Source organism: Hemitrygon akajei, chromosome 19, assembly GCF_048418815.1.
Source record: "Hemitrygon akajei chromosome 19, sHemAka1.3, whole genome shotgun sequence".
In the NCBI taxonomy this organism is placed as follows: domain Eukaryota; kingdom Metazoa; phylum Chordata; class Chondrichthyes; order Myliobatiformes; family Dasyatidae; genus Hemitrygon; species Hemitrygon akajei.
In genome coordinates this window covers 73,216,679-73,235,498 of record NC_133142.1, presented here as the reverse complement: position 1 = coordinate 73,235,498, position 18,820 = coordinate 73,216,679, and the positions used below count along the sequence as shown (strand labels likewise).

Below are 18,820 nucleotides of genomic sequence, written 5' to 3'. Positions count from 1 at the left end.
CTGCAGCTGACCCAGTGCAAGAAGAGGAACTGCTGCATGCTAATTCTTGCAGAAAATCAACTGCAGGACAACAATCCATGCACCATCAGTCTTCAGGCCGCTCAGAAACTTGAGGTAATATTATGTTGTGACTGCAAATGAAATTGTAACTGTATGTGCTGTGTGTGACTATATATACTGTGTTTTGCAACGTGGCTCCAGAGGAACACTATTTTGTTTAACACTATACATACGGATGGTTGAGTGACAATGAAACTTAAACTTGGATTCTGCAGATGTAAGGAATTCAGAGGAAGACATACAAAATGCTGGACAAACTCAGCAGGTCAGGGAGACAAACAGCTGACATTACGGACTGAGACCATTCACTAGTAATAGAAAGGAACAGGGAAGAAGCCAGAATTAGTGGTGGGGGGGAGGGTGGAGATTTTTTATATAACTCCTGCAGTTATATGGTCACCAATGCCAACAACAGCTTTTTAATTCCAGCTTGCTTACCTGAATTCATATTTGCCAATTGCCCTGACGAAGATGTCAGGCAATCACCTGAATCAACAATTCTGAATTATTAGCTTTGACCTTCAGAACTCTAGACTTGTAATTAATGTTTCCTAAACACTATGCTGCTAAACACTGCTGTTGCCCACTTTGCTAAAGTTAATCATAACTTCTTTGTTTTCTGTACTCTATCTTTATTTATACCATGGAAGTATTTTTGCAAACTACCTGTTTTCACCTTTAATGTCTAAAATCCCCCTCATATTTGAACAACTACTTCTTGGCTTGTAACCGTGCACTGTAAAAATTAATCTGGGTATGCAAACACCTTTGCTCCCACCTCAACTTGTGTCTCCTATCATAAACACAAGATATTCTGCAAATGTATTTATTTTATTGATTTAGAGATACAGGGCAGAACAGGCCTTTCCGACCCAATGAGCCACATCTTCCAGAAACCCACTTATTTAACACTAGCCAAATCACAGGACAATTTACAATAACCAACAGTCCATCTTTAGACTGTGGGAGGAAACCAGAGCACCCGGAGGAAACACACACAGTCATGCAAACTCCTACTGCCAGCACTGGAAATGAACCCTGAAATGCTCCAAGCTGTAACAGTGTTGCACTAACCACTACACTACTGGGGTGCCAGATGCTGGAAATCCAGAGCAAAACACATAAAAATATTCAAGAAACTTGGCAGGTCAGGCAGTATCTATGGAGAAGAATAAACAGTTGACATTTTGGGCCAAGACCCTTCATCAGGACGAGAAAGGAATCGGGCAGAAGTTAGAATATGAAATTACGGGGAGGGAAGGAGTACAACTGACAGGTAGTAGGTGAGACCAGGTAGGTGCATGGTTTGGAGGGGTTATAAAGTAAGAAGCTGGGAGGTGCTAGGTGAAAAAGGTAAAGGGCTAAAGAAGAAGCAATCTGATAGGAGAGGACAGTGGACCATAGGAGAGAGGGAATGAGGAGGGTCACCAGAGGCAAGTGAATAGAAAAGAAGGGGTGGGAGTGGAGCTAGAATGGGGAATGGAAAAAGAGAGAAGGGGGAAGAGGAGAGATTACTGGAAGTTAGAGAAATCAATGTTCTGGCTCTCACAGTGAGGCTGGAGCAAACTTGTTGCTAGTCTGACAATATTAATCTATTTATCTCTTCAGACACTCAATGGCCAAGATTTTTAAATTCAGCACTTTCAGAGAATTTCAAAATCCCAGCCCATGGTTACATGAGTCCTCACTCTGAAAAAAAAAATGGCAAGCAATCACACTAATTCAGCCAAAGTGCTTCATGACAGGAGTTCCAGCATGACTCACAATATAAATCTGCACAGGTTTGAACTCTAATTTACCAGCCTTTTTGATGAAGGCCACAAAAATGGCCCAAGGAAAGTTAATCCAGTACCATGGTGGAGCAGGTAGTAAGCTGAGGTTCATTTAAAATACTTTGTTACATTAAAGGGAAATATCTCTTTAGATTAACTGATAATGGGTTAAATGCCTATTTCTGTCCAGTATCACAGAATTGTAGAATGCAACATGTTATAATCTCATGCTGACAGCAGATTAAAAGTGTATTTTAAATGATTAAAACCACATTAAAATCATTGGTAAGAAGGATACAGCTAAAGAGGTAGTCAGCAGCAACACCAAGGAATAAAGTGGAGGAGATTTGTGTACTTTCCTTCTGTTAGAAACAACTTAGTAAAAGAATACACTTTATTAGGTACAGCTGTACACCTGTTCATTAATGCAAATATCTAATTACCCAATCATGTGGCAGCAACTCAATGTATAAAAGCATGCAGACATGATAGCGGCTCAGTTGTTGTTCAGACCAAACATCAGAGTGAGGAAGAAATGTTCTAAGTGACTTTGACCATGGAATGACTGTTGGTGCCAGACAGGTTGGTTTGAATATCTGAGAACTACTGATCTCTTGGGATTTTCACACACAACAATCCCTAGATTTTTCAGAGAATGGTGGGAGAAACAAAAAATCTATTGAGCAGCAGTTTAATGGGTGAAAACACCTCGTTAATGAGAGAGGTCAAAGGAGAAGGGCCAGACAGGTCAAGATGAGAGGAAGGTGACAATAACTGAAGTAACCACACAATAGAGCAGCATGCTATTCATTCAAACAAATTAACCCCCAGCATCCGTTGCGGAGGGAAAGTGATGGCCTCCCGCTCTAGTGAAGCAAAGATTTACTCAGCCAGAGTCACTGCCTGCTTTTCAGCCAATGCGATGTTGCCAATACACAGATACTGCAGGAAAGGTCATTATGCAAATACAGACTTTCCCCAGAGAAATAAAATACAGTTGTTTATTAACACTTAAATATTTAAACCTGTGTGCATTGAACTGGCTTCGCAGCTGTGGATGCATTTTTGGGGACTCAGTAGTTCACGTTCTATGAGCTATTTGTTTACTTTTTTTACTATTTGTACAATTTGTCCGCTTTTGCACATTGGATGTGCAGCAATCTTTATAACCATATAACAATTACAGCATGGAAACAGGCCATCTCGGCCCTTCTAGTCCATGCTGAACGCTTACTCTCACCTAGTCCCACTGACCCACACTCAGCCCATAACCCTCCATTCCTTTCCTGTCCATATACCTATCCAATTTTACTTTAAATGACAATACTGAACCTGCCTCTACCACTTCTACTGTAAACTCATTCCACACAGCTACCACTCTCTGAGTAAAGAAGTTCCCCCTTGTGTTACCCTTAAACTTTTGCCCCTAACTCTCAACTCATGTCCTCTTGTTTGAATCTCCCCTACTCTCAATGGAAAAAGCCTATCCATGTCAACTCTATCCCCCTCATAATTTTAAATACCTCTATCAAGTCCCCTCTCAACCTTCTACGCTCAAAAGAATAAAGACCTAACTTGTTCAACCTTTCTCTGTAACTTAGGTGCTGAAACCCAGGTAACATTCTAGTAAATCTTCTCTGTATTCTCTCTATTTTGTTGACATCTTTCCTATAATTCAGTGACCAGAGCTGCACACAATACTCCAAATTCAGCCTTACCAATGCCTTGTATAATTTTAACATTACAACCCAACTCCTATACTCAATGCTCTGATTTATAAAGGCCAACATACCAAAAGCTTTCTTCACCACCCTATCCACATGAGATTCCACCTTCAGGGAACTATGCACCATTATTCCTAGATCACTCTGTTCTACTGCATTCTTCAATGCCCTACCATTTACCATGTATGTCCTATTTGGATTGTTCCTACCAAAATGTAGCACCTCACACGTATCAGCATTAAACTCCATCTGCCATCATTCAGCCCACTCTTCTAACTGGCTTAAATCCCTCTGCAAGCTTTGAAAACCTATTGTGTGTGATTTCTCATAAAATCTTCCATGTTTCTTTGTTTTGTGGGTACCTGCAAGAAGATGAATCTCAAGGTTGTATACAATATAAATACTTCGATAATAAATTAGAACTTTGCCTTTGAACTTAATCAGGAAATAGCAAATTTGATGTACGTAAAATGTATTAATTTATTTCTCAGCATTGGTGGACCAAATCCCACCCCCTCTAAATCAACAGCACTGAAACAATTATTAGCCTTTGGCTCATCATCAACATTCACCTTCGGGAAGTTAATTTAGAACAAGTCACTCTCCAGAGTTACACTCACTGCAGATGTGATTTGCTAATTCCACATCTTACAGAAACAACCTTTTACAATAAAACAAGGAATGAAGCACACAGGGGATTTTCCTAATTACTTAACCTTACCACTTAAGTACTGCTTAACCAGGCATAAAACTGCAGCCCCGAGTATCTTTAATATTTTCCATAATGTCAACCTGACATATCTTTTAACATCCATTCAGAGTCTCATGATGTCAGAAATTCCCTTTATTATTCCGAATTTCTTGAAAACACAAAAAGCACAAATCCTAGTTTTATCTATAATTTTAACAGAGATATTGAAGGCATTGTTAAAATACTGTCAAAGAGATTTGTAGAACTGGTATTATTATGGGAGTTACAAGTTCCATTACATCTGTCCACATTACTTGCATAGAGAGAAGTGTATTATGGTGAGGAATCTTCTGTGAGGATTGTCACCTTGTCGTGGTGGAGAGGCTTGCGAGTTCCTGTGATCCCGAGAGCAATACTGTTCCAGACAAAGAGCAATCCAACTGCAACCTCAGTGGTGGATCTGGTGGAAGATGTTGACAAATCTCACTTGTAGCAAAGGTGGAGGAAGACTGCAGCAGTGAAGGATCTCCTGTTGTCTTGTATTCCATGCCACTAGACTCTGATTCCGATCTGTCACGAACAGTGTGGTGGCTGCCTAAGCATCGGCCTCCCCACATTAAACAAAGTCATACAGAGGTGTTCTCCATTAAGGGAATGACCCCCGAGAGAACATTGTACTCGACTTGAGTGATCTCACTACTACTACGGTGAAGGATGTACAGTCATAACTTATACCAAGAATACATCCTGATCACCATGTTAAAATGAAGCATATACACTAATCACTGCATTGCAATGAAGGGATTACTCTAACTCACGTGACACTATGAGCGTACCATAGCAATCAGAATGTAACAGTGAAAGATGCCATTAACTGATACCTTGAAGAACTGTGTTAATGAATGGTGTGCTGTGTTTTACAAACAGCGGATTTTCACCAAGTTACTGTGATGGAGATGCTGGTGAACTATTTCATTTTAATTGAAATGTTTTTCTAAGCTTGCCAGGTCTGTTTCACATTAATATTCTGAGTACAAAAACAGACCACAATTACATTACAAGATAAGCATAGCTTTGGAGACTCCGTGTACTTACTAAAAGGGGCAATATCCACAGTGACACTCACTGCAGACACTAATTCCATGCTCTGCAAAGAGACACGCAAACCTTCAGTCAAGATGGCACCAAGCTGCAGTCTCTGCTGAGGTTCAGACGTGTCTTTTTCAGGTTTGAAGGAATGGTCTTGGAGGGCGGCGAAGCAAGTTAGGTTAGGGTTTAGAGTCAAAGATGAGGGGAGTTAGAGGTTAGGGACAGTAAATGAAGAGTCAGGGGCCCAAGCCTGTGTCCAGGCTTGAATGCCGCACTGCAGAAGGCCAGTGATCCCTGTGGATGGAAGTTGGCTCGGAAGGCCCCGTAGATGAGAGCTAGTGATCCTCCCCCAGGTCAGTGAACTCCCTCCAAGTCAGTGAATCCTGTGATCAGAGGTCCATGCAACTGAAGTCCGCAGGTCAAAACCAAATTCGCGAGTCCAGACGTCTAGGCCTAATGTTAGTGTGACTGGAAGTCATGTGCTTGACATCTGTGAGTCTATAAGTCTAGGCAAAGGAACAATCCCCAGGTCGGCAAGTCATGGAGTTAAAAGCCCTTGCAAGTCCAGAGTTCCTGCGAGTCCTGGGGTTGATGCAGAACACTGATGCTCAAAAGTCAAAGACTGAAGTCAGGCCTGATGGTTAAGGCCACTGGGTCAGGAGAGGGGGGGGCAGTACTGGAAGTCGGACCCCTGATATCACAAAATTACAAGTCTGGGACAGGGACTAAAGATTGGAGTCCTAGTGGCGGCCCGATCTGGGTTCGGAGACCTGTCTGTGTGTAAGTGGGTGTGTGGGAAGGAGAAAAGCCGTTTGTTTTGCTTTTGTTATTTTGTTTTTGCTGTTGTTCTCTTGTTGTTGCTTGTGTTGTTCTGCTGAATATTGTGGGCTTGCTATGTTGGTAGCAGAATGTGTAGTGACTCTTGCAGGTTGCCTCCAGCACATCCTTAGGTTATATTGGTTATTAACACAAATGACACATCTCACAGTGCTTTGATGTACATTTGATAAATAAATGAATCTGAATCTAACTAAGCCTATAGGGAGATTTTCCTACTTGCTTAACCCCACAGCAATGAATTCCACAGTTTCACCACCTTCTGGCTAAAAAAATTTCTCCTCATCTCTGTTCCAAATGTACATCCCTCTATTCTGAGGGTGTGCCCTCTAGTCCAAGACGCACCCACTATAGGAAATACACTTACCACTTCCTCACGCTGCATGTTAACCTTTAGAGAATCCTGCACGAGAACTCCCAAGTCCCTTTGCACCTCCAATTTTTAATTTTCTCCTTGTTTATAAAATAGTCCATGCCTTTATTCCTTCTACCAAAATACATGATCAAACACTTCACTACATTATATTCCGTCTGCCGCTTCTTTGCCCATTTTCCCAATCTGTCTAAGTCCTTCTGCAGACTTCCAGCACTACCTGTCCCTCCACCTATTTTGGGCACAGAACCATCAATTCCGTCATCCAAATCTTTGACATAACATGGAAAGAAGTGGTCCCAACACCAACCACTGTGGAGCACTACTAGTCACCGGCAGCAAACCAGGAAAAATCCTTTTATTTCCATTCTTTGCCTCCTGCCAGTCAGCCAATCTTTTACCCATGCTAGTATCTGTCCTGTAATACCATGTACTCTTATCTTGTTAAGCAGCCTTCTGTGCAGTACCTTCTTAAAGGCCTTCTGAAAATCCAAGTAAAGAACATCCACTGACTCTCTTTTGCTTATCCTGCCTGTTATTTCCGCAAAGAATTCCAACAGGTTTATCAGGCAAGATTTTGCCTCATGGAAACCATGCTGACTTTGGCCTATTTTATCATGAGCCTCCAAGTACCCTGAAACCACACCCTTACCAATGGACTCCAACATCTTCACAACCACTGAAGTCAGGCTAACTGGCTTATAACTCCCTTTCTTCTGCCTCACTCCCTTCTTAAAGAGTGGACTGACATTTGTAACTTTCCAGTTCTCCAGAATTATTCCAGAATATAGTGATTTTTGAAAGTTCATTACTAATGCCCCCACAGTCTCTTCAGCTACCTCTTTCAGAGCCCTAGGTTGTAGTCCACCTGGTCCAGGTGACTTATCTACCTTCAGACCTTTCAGTTTCCCAAGCAACTTCTTTGTAATAGCAACATCACTCACCTCCACCCCCTGAGGCTCTCAAATTTCTGGCAGTGAAGACTGTGGGAAAATACTTATATTTGTTTATTTGTGTTATTACTGTTTATTTGTTCCCCATCACTACCTTTTCAGCATAATTTTCTAATGGTCTGATATCTACTCTTGCATCTCTTTTACTCTTTATATATCTGAAAAAACTTTTATCTTATGGTCTTTTTAGTTGCCTTCCACTGGTTTTTAAAAGCTTCCCAGTTCTCTAACTTCCCACTAATTTTTGCTATATTATATGCCCTCTCCTTTGCTTTTATGATATCTTTGACTTCCCTTGTCAGCCACAATTGTCTCATCCTCCCTTTAGAATACTTTTTCTTCTTTGGAATGTAGTTTCTATTCTATGCCTTCTGAATTGTTCCCAAATACTTCAACCATTGCTGCTTTGCCATCATTCCTGCTCGTGTTCCTTTCCAAATCAACTCACCAGTTCCTCTCTCACGCCTCTATAATTCCTTTTACTCCACTATGAAACTGATACATCTGACTTTATCTTGCCCCTCTCAAACTGAAGGATGAATTCTATCATATTATGATCACTGACTTCTTTACCTTTCACTCCTTAATCAAATCCGGTACATTACCCAACCAGAATTGTCTTTCCCTGAGTGGGCTCAACCACAAGTTGCTCTAGAAAGCTATGTCATTGGCACTCTACAAATTCCCTCTCTTGGGATCCAGCACCGACCTGATTTTCACAATCTACCTGCATTTTGAAATGCCCCTTGGCTATCATAACATTGTTCTTTTTACGAGCATTTTCTATCTCCCATTGTAGTTTGTATCCCACATCCTGGCTGCTGCTCAGAGCCCTGTGTATAACTCCCATATGTGTATTTCCACACTTGCAGTTTCTTAACTCTACAAGAATTCTACATCTTCTGATCGTATCTCTAACTGTGCTACAAGATCATCTACCTTATTCTCAGTTCTGTATTCATCACTTTTATCAATTTTGGCCCCATGTTACACTTCAACTCAAACCACTGACTGTAATTTCTCCCCATCATCTGCCTGTCCTTCCTCAAGGTCTCACATTTACACACTGCATCTACTTGTATACCAACTACCCCAATCTCTGCCCTTTCCTTCTTGTGCCAATGTTCCTGCCAAATTAGCTTAAACCCTCCCCAACAACTCTAGCAAACCTACCCAGAAGGATATTTGTCCCCCTTGGGTTCACGTGTGACCAGTCCTGTTTGTACAGGTCATACTTTCCCCAGAAGAGATCCCAAAGACTGAGAAATTTGAAAACCTGTGCTCTGCACCAATTCCTCAGCCATGCATTCATCAGCTAAACCATTTTATTCTTATCCTCACTGGGACATAGCACAGGCAGCAATCTAGCAATTACTCCCCTGGAGTTCCTACTTTTCAGCTTTCTACCTAGTCTCACTTCAGGACCTTCTCACGTTTCTTACCTACAGTATGTCATTCGTACCAATATGTATCAGGACTCCTGACTGCTCACCTCCCCTTTTTAAAAGGCCATGGATCAAGTCTGAGGCATCCTGTACCTTGGCAACTGAAAGTCAAAATACCATCTGAATGTCTTTTTCATGTTCACAGAACCTCCTGTCTGTTGTCCAGTTTAGGAATCTCCTATCATTACAGCACTCCTCTTCTCCCCACTTCCCTTGTGAACCAGAAAGCCAGACATACTCAGTTCCAGAGACCTGTTTGCTGTGTAAGCAAACCACCCCCAACAGTATCTGAAGCACTATACTTATTACTGAGAGGCATAGCCACAGGAGTGCTCTGCACTGGGTGCCTATTCTTTTTCCCTCTCCTGACAGTCACCCACATACCTGCCTCCTGTAACCTATGGGTGACGACTTCTCTGTAGTTCCTAACCATCACCTCCTCTTTCTCCCGTATGAGCCTAAGGTCATCGAGCTGCAGCTCCAGCTTCTTAATCTGTGCCCTAAGGTACGGCAACTCGATGCACCCTGTGCAGGTGTAGTTGTCAAGGAGACGGGAAGGCTCCCAGAGTTCCCACATCTCTCACAAAGAACGTACCACTACCTCTAAACCCATTCTCAGTGCACTAACTATGTATTAATAGACAAAGAAAGAGAGAAAACTTACTGGAAACATACTTAGAACTCTGCCTGTGCTTGTCCAAGCTTGTTGAGTGAAAGCCTCCCATTCTAATACTGGCCCGCTCCAACAGTTTTTATTGGCTCTCTTCTGATCAGACTTGTTCTTTTCAAATGGCTCCTGCCTTGCAATGATATCTCTCTCACCCCCTACTTCAATTTATGACTCAGTCCCAACGAGACTTGTTCTTTTCAAATGGTTCACACCTTGCAGGAGATTGTGCAACTTCACTAGTCGCAGAGAGATACCAGAAATCTGGAAGATAGCAAAAGTTGTCTCCTTTTTAAAAGGGGTAGTGGAGATAAGTCTAGAAACAACAGGCCAGTGAGGTTTATATAGGGCAGTTGCTGGAGAAGTTTCCTGGGGACCAAGGGATGGTTCAGAACTTATTCACTTGGGAAAACAGGCGCTGATTCAGAGGAATCAGTATGGTTCTGTGCAACACTTTCAAATCTGAGTTTTCTACTTCCTGGGGAGAGTGAGGTGAGCCAGGCTCCCATCTATTTTACAGCAGCACCATCGAGAATGTCCTGACCAGCTGCATCACCATCTAGGATGGGAACTGCAAGGCATCTGACCATTACAAAGGATTGCGAGGACTGCTGAGAGGATCATTGGGCACTCTCTTCCACCCATTAGAGATATTTATCAGAAGCATTGTGTACGCAGGTCCCTCGTCATTGTCAGTGATTCCGCCCGTCGGCCCAGCCAACTCTCTGACCCCCTACCATCAGGTAGGATGCGTGACAGCTTCTTTCCCCAGGCCCTGAGATGACTGAACTCCCTGCACCATGTATGAATCTCATAGAACCAGAGAACATTACAACACAGTACAGGCCCTTCAGCCCTCCATGCTGTGCCGACCCATATAATCCTTAAACCCACACTACCCCATAACCCTCCATTTTTCTTTCATCCAAGTGCTTGTCCAAGACGCTCTTAAATACCCCTAATGTTTTAGCCTCCACCATATCCCTGGCAAGTCATTCCAAGCACTCACAACCCTCTGTGTAAAAAACTTACCCCTGATGTCTCCCCTAAACTTCCCTCCCTTAATTTTGTACATATGCCCTCTGGTATTTGCTATTGGTGCCCTGGGAAACAGGTACTGACTATCCACCCTATCTATGCCTCTCATAATCTTGTAGATCTCTATCAAGTCCCCTCTCATTCTTTTACGCTCCAAAGAGAAAAGTCCCAGCTCTGCTAACCTTGCTTCATATGACTTGTTCTCCAATCCAGGCAACATCCTGGTAAATCTCCTCTGCACCCTTTCCATAGCTTATCAAATGGTCTCATCATGTATGCAGTGCCAGTAGCAATATACTTTTTACCTTTTAACTTGTATCCTATATGCACCCTATTATTTGGTAATTTATTCATGATAAAATGACTTTATGTGTTATGTGTGTGTGTTATATGTATTAAGTTGTGCAGTTCAGTCTGGAGGAAAGTTGTTTCACTTGGCGGTGTACGTGTGTACGGTTGAAAGACGATAAAATAACTTGAACTTGAACTTGAGGTAAATAACTAAGAAAGAGGACACAGTTTATATAGACTTTATTTGCGTTTCTAAGAAGGTTCTGCAAGGTAGGCTGCTTCAGAAAGTTAACGCACAAGAAATCCAATTTGTGTTGACAAACTGATTCCAAAACTGGCTTAGTTAAAGGAGGCCGAAGTTAGTGTTGGAGGGGTGCTTTACAGACTGGATACCAGTAACACGTGGTGTACTGCAAGGACCAGTTCTGGGAGCTTACGTGGATATGAATTAGATGAGATTGTAGGTTGTCTAATTAGCAAATTTGCAGAAGACAAGATATAGAAGTCATATATAGGAAAGACAGTTGTCTAAGGATGCAGCAGACATGAGGTTGGCTAGAATGTTGGTGGAGTGGTTACAGATGGAATCTAATCAAGACAAGTGTGAGGTAATACACATCAGGCATTCAAATTTGTGTAAGACATAAATGGCAGAGACTAAGGAATGTTGATATACAGAGAGATCTTGATGTAGAAGTCTACAGCTTGCTGAAAGTGCTGACACAGGTGTATAAGGTAGCAAAGACGGTGTTTGGTATCCTTGCCTTCATAGGCCAGAGTAATGCATCCAAGGGCTGGGACTAAACATTAATCAGACTTCACTTAGCAGATTATGTACCGATCTGGCCACCACATTTTGTGAGGGATGCGATAGCAAAAATATAGAAGAGATTCATCACCATTCTGATGAAGGGTCTCATTGTTATAATGTTGATTGCTTATTCCTCTCTATAGACCTTGCCTGACCTGCTGAGTTCCTCCAGCACTTTGTGTGTATTGCTCAACTTCCAGCATCTGCAGAACCTTTTGTGTTTAGGTATAAGTGAGTTTGATTAGGCTAGGTTTAATCTCATAGGTATTTAAGGGGCGACATTATAGAGCTTTGTCAAATTATGAGACACATAGATAAAATTTCTAGTCAGAGATCTTTATTCCCAGGGTGGGGGATTGTAGAACTTTTGGGAACAGGTTTAAAGTGAGAAGGCAGGAACTTAAAGGAGATATGAGGGGCAAATGTCTGCCCCACACAGAGTGTGATGGTTATCTAGAATAAGGTGGTGGTAGAGTCAGATACTAGTGCAGTATTTAAAAGACATTTGGACTGGTAAGGTACAGAATGATACAGGCCTAAAAACCGATGGGATTAGAGTAGATAAGCAGCATGAATAGGTGGGTTGAAAGAGCTAGTACTGTACTGTATGATTCTAGTAGGGCCAGTTGTATTGCACTGCCAAGTAAGTAGAATGAGTTAAATAGGCCTTTCCTATTCTGTCAGTTTGTTGTGAGAGTGCAGAGTAAAACTGTGCTGCAGTCAAGATGGATTTGGAACTTGAAATAGTAATGACAACAGCTTGCGTTTACATGGCACTTTTAATGTACAAGAGAACCCCAAAGAACTTCTGGGAGTTAACCAGTGTGGGAGATAGATGTAATGTTCAGGGAACAGAACTAGAGGCAGTCTTTTGTTTTGCCTAATGTTTTATTAGACGTTTCAAAGGTAAATTTAATGTCAGAGAAATGTATAAAATATACATCCTGAAGTGCTTTTTCTTCGCAACCATCCACGAAAATAGAGGAGTGCCCCAAAGAATGAACGACAGTTAAATGTTAGAACCCCAATGTCCCCCCCCCGCGCAAGCGGCAGCAAGCACTGTCCCCCTTCCCCCCACCGGCGAAACAAAAGCATCAGCACCCGCAACTGAGCACTCAAGTGTGCAGCAAAAGCAACAGTAAAGACACAGTCTTGCAGTGTATTGTTCACCCGGAATTCGACATACCAAAGGCTCTCTCTCTCCCTAATAAAGGAGAAAGGGGCGTCTCCATTTCACCTGGTACATCTGGTAATGTTAACTCTATGGACAGATAGCAGAGTGACAGTGGAGGGGTAGGTGAGGGATGGAGATCTGGGAAAAATACACAAGCTGGAGACATTAATATGACCTGATCTTCCTCCTCAGACAGATTTATGGATCTCATTTCCATTCTGCTATGACTTTTCTCATATTTATCTGTCTGCCAGAATCACTTAATCAGACTTTGCAGTCATTTCTTTTATCATTGCTTGTTGGAATTTGTAGTGTGTAAATTGGGAGCACCGTCTCCATCTATTACAGCATTTGACAAGTGCTACATTACCTGTGGGATGCAAACGTTTGTGACAGGTGTTATATAAATACCACTAACATGATAATACAGTTTCTAAAAAGCTTTGTATCAAGATGAAGTCAGTAGCAAACCAGCAAGTATGAAACTGCAGAAATCTGTTTTACATTCCTTAAAAAAAGTGAAAATACTGTTACACAACGTATAGGTTCACCACTGATCTACTGCTGCCAAAAATACTTTTTTTTTAAAACTGACATTCTCTCCTGAATTCTCCTAAACACCTAATTGGATTTTAGGTAATCACACAAACATGAAGAACCCACAGGCAGTTCAGCTAATTAGCTGTCAACCAATAAAACAGGTTTCATCTTCCAATACATTCTTTAATTATCTTGGGCATTTTCCATGCCCGCAGATGTGGATTAACTATAGTTCATGGCAGTAATAATCCTTTCTAATAAATGTTTACCTGTCATAATACGATAACCCCACTAAATCTTGACTTTCTTACAACTTCCATACTTACTGCAGCCTCAGCAAAGTAGCCAGCATAATCGAAGGCCCTACCCACTCCAGACATTCTCCCTTCTCCCCGCTCTCAATGGGCCAAAGATATAAAAGCCCGGAGGATCAAGGACAGCTTCTAACCCAATGTTTTATGATTATTAAATGGTTCCCTAGAATTATAAGATGGAGTCTTGGCCTCTGCCTCATTCTGATCTATTGTTTAGTTGCACTGCATTTCCTCTATAGCTGTTACACGTTACACTGTAAGGTTATTTTTTTTCCTCTTCCAGCTCAATGCACTGTGTAATGAATTGATCTGTATGAATAGTACTCAAGACAAGCTTTTCACTTTATCTCAGTACATGTGACAATAAGAAATCAGTATCAATACCAAACTTCCTTTGTTCTTTTCTCCCCAGTGCTCTTGGGGTTAGACTTTTGACTTTCTTATTTTGCCTTTAACACCACAGCAGATGTAAAGAAACTGAAGACACAGAAGGGCTCTTTCTATCCATCAAACAGGCTAAAAGGGAACCAATGATAGGATAGCGGCTAGCGCAACACTTAAACAGCTTGGGGCATCGGAGCTTGGACTTCCATCCTAGTGTCTTAGACTATAAGATATAGGAGCAGAGGTAGGCCATTCCACCCATCGAGTCGGGTCCACCATTCAACCATGGGCTGATCCACTTCATCCAGTCATCTCCACTCCGTTGTTTTCACCCCATACCCTTTGATGCCCTGGCTAATCAAGAACCTATTTATCTCTGCCTTAAATACATCCAGTGACTTGTCCTCCACAGCCGCTCATGGGAACAAATTCCACAGATCTACCTCCCTCTGACTAAAGGAGTCTTTGCAAGTCCTCCTCATAGAACGTGTGGATTTTCTCCAGGTGCTACGGTTTTCTCCCACAGTCCCATGTACCAGGTACGTTAGCTGGCTATTGTAAATTGTCCTGTTAAATTGGAGTTGTTCAGAGTTGCTGGGGCAGCATGGATCGAAGGGCCAAACAAACTGTTCAGATTAATAGATCACAGCTCTGTATTTCCATTCATCCATGGAGCTCTCTTCATATTTGCTTCTTTTCAACACTGATTTCTTTTCCAAGCCTATGTACTATAGAAACTGAATCTGTTAAGCTTCTGCACATTTACTCTTCATATAATGACAAAGGGGACCATTCAACCTATCAAATCTATAAAAGCTCACAAAGCAATCTAGACCCCCGTGTATTTCTCCTGTAATCTGCTACCACCATTCACTTAAACATGAGAAGATTCAGGGGTCTGGGAGAAAATCCACTGAGAGAATGTATAAACTCCACACAGACAGCACCCAAAGATCTAGATTGAACCTGGGTCACTGAAAATGTGAGGGTGCAAGTGGACTTGGTATATCACTATGCCACTTCAGCAAGGCAATCACTGTACGAGTCATCACAAACAGACCATTGTAAGTAATTTCTCCAGTTGAATCTTCATCATCTTCATTCGGCAAGCATTCAAACTCATTTTGCCAATTCCTATTTCTGAATCAGAAACTAAAGCATTCTTCGATGAAAACAGATCCTTCCATTTCTGGTCATTAATTTCCTCCCTCACTAATGAATGCTGTGTTATTTGGGATTAGTACCATTTCATGCCAGCAACAACACAAGTTATTTTCTTTCTCTAGAATGGAAAATTCTGAAGTCCTGAAGAACCAGAAGACTTCCCAAAGATATGATGTATCTGTAAATTCTATATCATGCATTCCATAAATCCATCTATTTTATCTCATACATGAGATTATAAAATAATAGCTCACCTCTCGCCATTCTTTGCTGCCAATCCCTTGAATGAAAAGCACAACAACTGCAAGAGAAAAAGAAGAGTTTGAGATGAGTGTGCAGTGAATGACATTAAACTCAGCTAAAACTTTCCCAACTATAGATAGTAACCAGAAGAAAGGAGCACATATTAGATACAGAGTCAATAAAGAGTCTTGGCTTATTCACAACAAAAACAATTTGATGCACTCAACCAAAATGAAACACAGCACCTTTCTCCATTTAATGGCTGTACAGATATCCAGTTGATTTTCCTGAGGAAGGTTTCCATTTACTGTTTACTGAACTTAACAATTATGTCATTTCCCCTATACTTCTTCTCCAAGGATCGACACCTTGTGGTGGTAAAATGACATATGAATTGCTGAGATCCCAAAGAGATGCCATCTGCACCTTAGCTCCTGGTGGGGTCACCAGGATAGAGGAGGAGGCTCCAGACATAGAGCAATCCAACCGAGACCTCAGTGGTGGATCAGGCAGAAGGTGACGACATATCACAACAGCAGCGATGGAGGAAGGGTGCAGCAGTGAAAGATCCCCAGTCATCTTGCACCCCACGCCACTGGACTCTGACCCTGATCTGTCAAGTACTGTGTGGTGGCTGTCTGAGCATCAGCCTCCCCACGGTAAACAAAGTCATGCCCCAGAATCGCCTCTTAGGGGAACTTGAGTGACTTGCACTACTACTGCTGAGAGCCTTCCTCTGCATGGAGTGCTGGATGCTTATGTGACCTTGTTTGCCATGAAACATTTAATATCTTCCCAAAAACACTAGTCAAAAGGAAGAGAACACTGTTGCAATTCATTTCCAACAGAGACAAAGAGCCCACCAATCAGACTAGGAGATATCATTATAAGGAAGAATTTCTCATAAGTTCTCAACAACACCCCTGACCTCGTCAATCCTTCACAGCCTTAAGTCTCTACTTCTGCTTTGCAAAGCTCTGCATGTTCATCACCAGTGTTCTTGCCAAGTTCTATTATTTTACATTACCCATTAACTTCAGTTCAGTTCAGTTTCAGTTTATTGTCATTTAGAAAGCACAGATGCAATGCAGTTAAAAAATGAGACAACGTTCCTCCAGAATGATATCACAAAAGCACAAGACAAAACAGACTACACCAGAAAATTCACATAACGTTTGGTAATCCCCAAATCCAGAGTCCGGAGAGGCTGTTGCGCATTAATATCATGCTACTATCTTAGCGCATTCCCCGGAAAGGAGCTCCAAACCCACCAGACAAAACAAGACTACCCAGACACACCAAGTCAGGAGACCAACTCTACCACCCAACAAACCAAAAACTAAAGCTACAAGACCTTCACAAAACCACAGAATTACATATAGTCATAGTTAACATATAGTACAACAGTGCAAACAATACCATAATTGATAAAAAAAACAGACCGTGGGCACTGTAAAAATAGTCCAAAGATGTTAAAAAACTATAAGTTCGAAAGAAACCACCACACAGTTTCCACAAGTCCTCAGGGTCCTGATAGACTCGCCATCCCATGCAGGCGGCAGAAGGGAATACCCCCGCTATGGACTTCCACGGCGTCGAACCCAGCCTCGCAGACGCAGCACACAGTGAAAGTGCCACGACCGCAGCGGACTCCGAGTCCATCGAACCTCCGAGCCTTCGACCATCCCCTCTGGCACACCCTCTCTGAGCACCATCCTCTACCGAGCTCACTACGATGCCCCCGCCAACGGCCACCAGCAACGCGACCCCGAGGACTGGGGGCCTGTTCTTCTCAGCAGAGACCTGGACCTCACAACAGCAGCAGCAATGAAGAAGGCCTTCCTGGAGATTTCCAGATGTTCCTCCATGCTCCCAAGTCTGTTTTTCATCAGATTAGGATTGTGCACAGCACCCTGCTTAACAAATAACAGAGATCAACTCCGGAGAGGCCGCTGCAAACTGCGTCGCGTCACCATCTTGCTGTATCTTGCCTTGGGAAAGATTCAAGGTCCTTATTACTGTTTATATAATTCTCCAGAATTCCCTTTTAGTTCTAATGGACTCTTTCAGCAGTACGTACCAACAATTAATTTTATTCCAAATTATAGCTTCCCCTTGTTCTCATAAATATTAATCTGTATGTAGATGCCTGCTGACAGCTCCTATCAGCTTGAACCAGTATCACCATCCTCCTCTGACCTCTCTCATTAACAAGGTGTTTCCAGCCACTCACTGGATCTTCATTAGTTTTTCACACTATTCTCTGTAAACTCTAGAGACGTTTGTGTGTGATAATCCCAGGAGATCAGCATTTTCTGAGATACTCAAACCACCCAATCTGGCACCAACAATCATTTCACAGTCAAAGTCTCTTAGATCATATTTCTTCTCCATTCTGATGCTTAGTCTTAATAACAAATGAACCTCTTGATCATGTCTGCATGTTTTTCTGCATTAAGGTGCTGCCACATGATTGGCTGATTAGATACTTGCATCAAGAAGCAGGTGTACAGTTGTGCTTAATAAAGTGGCCTCTGAATGTATGTTGGTCTCAACTCCTCTTCTGTGCTGAGTCTCAAGAACCTTTTGAAAACTTAACTACCTCCTTGTTAAAGACCATCTGGAATGGCAAATTCCAGGGATTTGCCATGCTTTGTGTGAAGAAATTCCTACTCTGCTCATCTTAAAATGACCACCCTCTGTTCTTGAAACTATACCTTCCAACATGACTAGACAAAAGATTTGTGTCCTCTTTTACCATAGAGTAAATAATTTAAAAGCCTATGGAGTACATCAAGGGAAAGCTAATTGGTGAAAAATCAATCAAGAACCATGTCCATTAGAAGCTCAATGGCTTATTGTTATTACCAGTGGGGAGAAACTGCAGGTGTTGCTGAATAAAGGAAAGGATTTTTATTAGATAATTTCCTAGTTCATCCGACCCCAAGTGTGAAGTTAGGTGCTGATGTAGAGACAGTGACCAAAGTTCATTCATAACAATTCCAACAGAACATTAGTGGCTTGGACGAGCACCACTGTGAGACGTAACAGCCTCAAAACTGGGACCCCATGATTACCACTACTCAGGCATCCATTAAGATAATACAAGTAACACAGCAAAACACACAAAATACTGGAGGAACTCAACATCTATGGAAATGAATAAACTGTCAACGTTTTGGGCCAAGACCCTTCTTCAGGACTGGGATAGGAAGGGAAAGACTCCAGAATAAAATGGTGGGGGGAGGGG

General features: G+C 42.0%; 1 protein-coding gene across 2 annotated transcripts in view; it reads right to left on the bottom strand.

Annotated features, from left to right (window-relative positions):
• The window catches only part of cpne9 (copine family member IX), a 627,771-nt gene that overhangs the window by 505,988 nt on the left and 102,963 nt on the right, over positions 1–18,820 (bottom strand). For both annotated transcript variants that reach the window (XM_073072861.1, XM_073072862.1), the window contains exon 3: positions 15,582–15,628. In XM_073072861.1, coding sequence (XP_072928962.1) covers positions 15,582–15,628 — 47 coding nt within the window. The remainder of the gene's footprint in view (positions 1–15,581; positions 15,629–18,820) is intronic.